Below are 6,811 nucleotides of genomic sequence, written 5' to 3'. Positions count from 1 at the left end.
TCAACTGGCATAACATACTATACAAAACATTGTTCCACCTCCTACTTTGGCGAGTAGTGACTGGGATCTTAAAAGCTAGCAAGCTGCCATCTAGAAGCAATGATGGGTCTCTCCTCGTCCAGAGCAAAGAAGAATGAAGAAAATAAAAATTCATGGAAACAATTAGTCCTAGCAACTGGTACACCTTCAAATCTGCAGCCTATATGACTATGAGACCAGAACTAGATGGTGCCCAGCTACCACTGTGATCCCCTTGAAAGGGGATCTATGTAGGAGATCCTTCATGGAGAGGGAGAACAATGTGGAACAAAACTCAAAATCATTTGGAGGAAAAAAAAAAAGGGAGGGGGGACCAGGTTTGCTGGTCCGATAGAGCCTGGTGGAACTGCTGAAACTATGGCCCTTCCTGCCCTTCAGGTCTGGAACTGAACCCACACCTGTGGTTTCCAGCCAAAGAAAAGACAGCCATATGAGTTGCACATTTACCTCAAGTAGATACACTCCTTGGAGAGAACACTCATGGGAGAAAGATGGGCTGCTTATGCACAGGGAGACTGCTCAAGGGGCAGGAGTCCATGGAGGGATGGACACAGGGAAGAGGTTATGGGGAGGAAGTGGGAGGGGAGCTGTTGCATTGTGGTAAACTGTGGTCAATGTCATGAGACAAAGTATATGTAAACTGCTGTATGGAAAGTGAATTTGCTCTGTAAATCTTCACCCAAATCACAATAAAAAAACAAAAAACAAAACAAAACAAAGACTTAAACACTCAACTGTTAACCAAAAAGTTAGCGATTCAAACCCACTTAGTGGCTCTGTGGAAGAAAGATCTGGCAATCTCGTCCCATAAAGATTACAGCCTACAAAAAGCTATGGGGCAATTTTAGTTTGTCACATAGGAGTACTCGGAATTGAAAACTGACTCAACAATACCCAACAACAATGACAAGAGTAACCAGGAGTACTGTGTTCATGGGCTTCACTTTAGGGCTTATCCATAAAGGAGCTTACCTTGATCTAAATTAAGGAACTCAGAAATTCCAGAATGAAAATGACCTTCCCTGAAATACTAGTACCCATTCTAACTTCCCTTGTACTTCTGTTTAATTTCTTTGGGAAAGAATGCCCCAATTTTGAACTTGGCTATAGTCAGAAGTCCCTGGGTGGTGCAAACAATGAAGTGCTCGACTACTAGCCAAAAGGTTGGCTGTTTGAACCAACCCAGAAGTGCCTTGGGAGCTAGTGCTGGCAATCTGCTTCCAAACATCAGAGCCTTGAAAACCCTATGGAGCAGTTTTATCCCACACACTTCGGTTGGCCATGAGTAGGAGATGACTCAATGGTAACTAATAGCAACAACAATATGTAATGGGTAAATAGTGTTGAAGGACTCAAATACTCTTTACAATACTCCTGGCTATAGCATCACCTCAGCCTTCCATCCTACCTGTGGCCTCTCTGGGGTTCTGCTACAGTAGCACCCCCTACCCTCCTCTACACATACTCTGTAAGTATTCTTGGGCTCTTCATTCTTTGTTCCTTTTAGCTATTCAGCAGTTTCCCAACTGCCTTTTGGCTTTCAGAGATGTGCTGGAGCTGGCTAATACAAAGGTAACTATTAAATATTCAGGAGTTTTATGAGCTGGCAGTTAAACTATTAACTTGAAATAGTTTAGTAACTTGAAAATGGCCATTGTGATAGTACTTATACTAAAGAAATTGGCAAAACACTATAAATCAGGGCTGCTTTTTTTTTTTTTTTAAATCACTCCTCAGTTCTCTGGAGGGCTAGTTTACTAGCACACAACAAAGGCTCTTGTTCTTCTCTTGAACAAATGGTTTACACCATTTCAATTGTTTTATTACAATTACAATTGCGCCAAAGAAGAAATGGCAATTGACATCTTTAAAAAACATAAATCTGTTTTTCTTTCTTCCTTTAAAAAATATTCTTTATTTAGTGTTCTGTTATTACAGTCAAACTGTACTATACACAATACATTTGGTGGTACTTACAGGAGTACATTTCAAATGGATGGTATAGAAAACAGACTTCTTACCTGCATATCCAATTCATGGCATCTTTGAGCAATTTCTTCTTTTGCTGACAAAGCTTCATTTAATTCCTCTGTTGTTTTCTTCAACTGGTTAAAAACAAATAGATACAATAAATACTTCAGCAGGAAGCGGCAACAATTAATAATTACATATGTAAAACAGAGAATTAAAACACATTTCCAGAAAACTCTCACATTTTCCCTCTTTTCTTTCTTAAGGAGGGTGGTAGTTGGGGGAGGGAGTACAACCCTTCTGTTAAAGAGTCAAAAGAAGGTACTTAGAATTGTGATTTTCTTTAAGTATTAAGTCTTGTCTGTCTTTTCTCCCCTTTGAATTTTGTTCTTTTCCACAAATCAAGTTTACTTACTGCAGTGCAGTGAATTAGTTGGTATGGCATTCTTAGCCAGAGTCTTTGTAACTCCCACCAGATTCCGGGTGGGACCATGCAAATTAAGGTGTGTAGAACTCTGATGTTGGGATTGGTTAGCTTTGTCACTCTGCCAGGCTTAAAATGAACCCTCCTAGAGGGAGAGAGGGGATCTCACTGCCACCAAGAGAGATGAGCTGGAGGTGAAGTAGAGTACATCCTTGGACACAAGATCCCTGCACTAGCCCTCCTTGGGAGAGACACATGGCAGAAGACAGGTATGCGGCAGAGAGAGATACCTGGAAGAGAGACATGCCCTAGCAGAGGAACCCACCCTGGGAGAGATGGATGGTCACAGTGGAACCAAGAGGCACGAGACAGCAGCAGGCTTACTCGGCCCACAGTGTGAGAAAGCTGAGGGCCCCTGGGCAGAAGGCTTGCTGGCGGAGAGGGTGCACGTAGGTGTACATATTGGCAGAGCTAAAAGAGCTTTGTAACACTTGCCAAAGCAGGGCAGAGGCCAGGCTGAGAGGCCAAGAGCCAGAGAGGCAGGTCTGAGGGTATAATATGGAGGAGACTGTCCTGATCAAAGAACTGTATCTAAAGACGTTCCTGAACCTGAATTGTAGACTGTTACTTCCCTAATAAACCTCATCATTGTGAGTACTGTCTGTAAGTTCTGTGCAGCCATTGCAAAAAAAAAAAGTAGTGAGTGCCATGGGAGGGATGGTTGGTTCACAACTGGCAAAAGGCTGGATGGTGGTGGCATGTCTGGCCTCAGAGGAATAAGCCTTGGGCTGCTGACAGTGATTCTGTCTTCTTCGTGTGAAGTTACAGAAGGTCAGAAGACCATGCTATCCCCATGCCCTTTTTACACCTACAAATCTTTTGTGATCTAGGTTATTTGATTCTTGGTAATGTTAATTCTATAATGATTAAGAAATTTTACTTTGGTAAAATACGTAAGTACTAAAGGAATAGGGGCTTCAACTGTTAAAATATATAGCTATTATATTTTCAGTACACGTTTGTAGGTCATATTAAACCCTTATACTAATTTATAGCACTATTTAAAAAATATTTTTATTCTGATTCTCAACATGAACTAAGCATCCCTGCACTCTCTCCTATTGTTACATAATATAGATGTAAAAAAAAATGTATTTTTCATTCTAAACAGTTTCACAATCAAATACCACACTGTAAGAGAAAGATAAATTATAACTTGGGCTAAAATTACAGCATGTCCAAAGATAGTCCTTAAAAACATTTAGAAACCATGGGGAAGAAATGAGAAAAGACAAAAAATACATAGATTTCTGTTCATGGCTTGGAACAGATGCCCCAGGGCAGCCTGAACATAGAAACTCGCAATATAGCTAATAGTATTTTACTAAAAAGTAATCATAAAATTGTAAAATCTCATTTCTATTAAATACATAAAAATACATTGCAAAGTTTCTTTAAAAACATAGTAGCTCCTATCACAATAAAAAATATATAGATAGTAGCTCCCTTACTGCAGTTAAATATCTACTGACATATTATTCATTACTTTACAAACATGAAACATAGGTCAGAAGATATATTTTCAAATGAAGAATAAAGTAGGGAAAAAAGGCGAAATATCTTTTACATTAAAAAAATTGTAAGATTAAATATATGTTTTTTCCAGGAAAGCATCTATTATGTTAAGTGTGATAATATAAATATCACCTGTGGGAAAAGAAAAAGCATGAGTAGAAAACACAAATTATAGTAAGTTAAAGAAATTAATTTATTTTAAATTGGTTTATACAATAGATGGTTATATTTAATTACAAATATGTAACACTCATTAGTAAAAAGACTTAAGGTCTTAAATTTTACATAAAATATACCACTTTAGAGAATTATACCAATATATTCCATAAGAAATTTCAACTGAGCCATTCAATCTTCACATGAGCAAAAACAATGCAAAATTAGATACCTGACGATCAAGGTCAACATAGGCATCATTTCCAACAGAGACAGGGGATTCTTTACTCATCAACTGAAATGAAGATTTAAGTGATTATAATTATGAGGTAAAAAAGGGCATCCTACATAATATAATAGCAAACATGAGCACACAGCCATAATCTAATTTTAAAAATTAAAATGAAAACACAAATGTAAAAGAGAATGTTTTCCTATTAAGTCATATTAAAACCTTCATACTAATTTGTAGATCATTTTTTTTATATTTTGATTGTTCTGATTCTCAACATGAACCAAACATCCCTGCATTGTCTCCCATTGTTACATAAACACTAAGTTAGCAGAGTATGAAAACAATTTTATTAAAATAAAATTTTATTGTCTCTTCATTTCATTTCAGTCTGGAACTCTTCATTCATGCCAGGATAATGCCTTCATTTAAAATTAGAGATCTAAAATCTGGTGTTCATATTTACTGTAAGCATAGTCATAAGAGCCCAGAATAATTTTTCCTTAACACTAAAAAAAAACAAGCTGTTAATCATTAAGTTTAAAAGGTTACTAAATATTTAAAAGGAGCTCTGGTAGCATAGTGGCTCAGGCACTTGACTGCTAACCACTCCTCGGAAGGAAGATGGGGCAGTCTACTTCCGTAGTGATACTGCCTAGGAAACCCAAGGAGGGGTCGCTATCAGTCGGGGCCGACTCGACGGCACATAACAACAACAAATATTTAAAACCAGTCACTCTTCAGTAAAAATGTCAATCCTAAGTACCTATTTATTTCTAAAAATGAAAAGTGGACAACATCAGTATTAGACAAAGTTAACTGACCAATGTTTAATGATGACTTATGTACACACATATCTATATCTTAGTCTCTCTCAACATTGTGTTGCAAAGAGAAAAGATCCAAAGGGTATGTGTAGGGGTGGGAGGAGAAAGGGATAGATTTCTGATTTAGACAAATGTGTGGGGCAGACTCAGATGGTCCCAACCTTCTACTGTTTCCTTCTATCTGAAGGACAAAAGGGAGAGTACCACTTAGAAACATGCCAGGTCCTGAGCCAGCTTCATCATGAAGTACCACTTAGAATGTATTGCTGAGGGACCTTGTGATTTCAGTCTTTATTCCAAGATCTTGAGAACTGAAATGTTACATTTACCTGTATCTTTTTCTCTGTGTCACTTGTCTCAAAGTGAGGTCCTCACACCAACACTATTAGCACCTCTTGGGAACTTAATAGAAATGCAAATCTTGGGCCATATCCCAGAATTACTGAATCAAAAACTCTGGGGTTAGGGCCAGCAATGTGATTAATCAGTCCTCCAGGTGACTGTGATGCATACTGAAGTTTGAGAACTACTGCTAAATATTAAAGCTGAAAAGTCCCTTAGCACATTTAGGAAAAAATATCTGAGGAAGAGTGAAAAATTTCTCATGCTTTGATTGTGAGAATATTAATAAAAAAATTAAAAAAAAAAACAAACCCTTTCTTCCAATTGAAAATATAGTATCTAGTAGAGAAGATAAAATTTAGGAAAAAATATAAAGAAACAACCCACTATCCTAGGAAGAGTCATTACTTAGGGTCACTGAGTTTGTGTTAATGGTGTTGGAATAATGTGGAAAAGGATGATGGTAATGGTGGCACAGCATGATGAACATAATCAATGTCAATTAATTGTACACGTAAAAATAGATGAATGGCAAACTATGCCATATATATATACATTTACCACAATAATAATAATTTTAAAAAACCCACATTATGCTACAACCTAGAGATAATCACTTTTATAATTTTGAAACATGTAACAAGCTATCTGTTAAGAAGAAGAGTTCAAGTTGTTGTTGTTAGGTGCCGTCGAGTCATCTCCAACTCATAGCGACCCCTATGCACAAGAGAATGAAACATGCCAGGTCCTGAGCCAGCTTCATGATTCTTGCTATATTTGAGCCCATTGCTGCTGCTACCGTGTCCATCCATCATTGAGAGCCTTGCCCTCTTTCATTGACCCTTCACCTTACCAAGCATCCTTCTCCAGGGAATGGTCCCTTCTGACAACATGACCGAAGTATGTGAGACAAAGTCTGGCCATTCTCGCCTCCAAGAAGCATTCCGGCTGCACTTCCTCCAGACACACCTGTTAGTTCTTTTATCAGTCCACAGTACTGTCAGCATTCTTCACCACGGCTCAAAAGCATCAATTCTTCTTCGGTCTTCCTTTTTCACTGTCCAGCTCTCACATGCATACGAGGCAAATGAAAATATCACAGCTTGTGTCAGGCGCACCTTAGTCCTCAAGGAGACATCTTTGCTCTTCAGAACTTGAAAGAGGTCCTTTGCAGCCAATTTGCCCAGTGCTATACATCATCTGAAGGAACTCTGGTAGCATAGTGGCTAAAGCACTTGACTGCTA

At 38.2% G+C, this 6,811-nt stretch overlaps 1 protein-coding gene across 1 annotated transcript in view; it reads right to left on the bottom strand.

Moving 5' to 3' along the window:
• The window catches only part of HOOK3 (hook microtubule tethering protein 3), a 175,824-nt gene that overhangs the window by 97,592 nt on the left and 71,421 nt on the right, over positions 1-6,811 (bottom strand). The window contains exons 7-8 of the mRNA XM_042783660.1: positions 4,398-4,460; positions 2,061-2,144 (exon numbers count right to left, since the gene is read on the bottom strand). Of these exons, the coding sequence (XP_042639594.1) occupies positions 2,061-2,144; positions 4,398-4,460 (147 nt within the window). The remainder of the gene's footprint in view (positions 1-2,060; positions 2,145-4,397; positions 4,461-6,811) is intronic.

Source organism: Orycteropus afer, unplaced genomic scaffold (genome assembly GCF_000298275.1).
Source record: "Orycteropus afer afer isolate SDZICR_OR568_19922 unplaced genomic scaffold, OryAfe1.0 scaffold00024, whole genome shotgun sequence".
In the NCBI taxonomy this organism is placed as follows: Eukaryota; Metazoa; Chordata; class Mammalia; order Tubulidentata; family Orycteropodidae; genus Orycteropus; species Orycteropus afer.
Note: the sequence above shows the minus strand (reverse complement) of the source record. Positions and strands in the feature narration are given on the sequence as shown.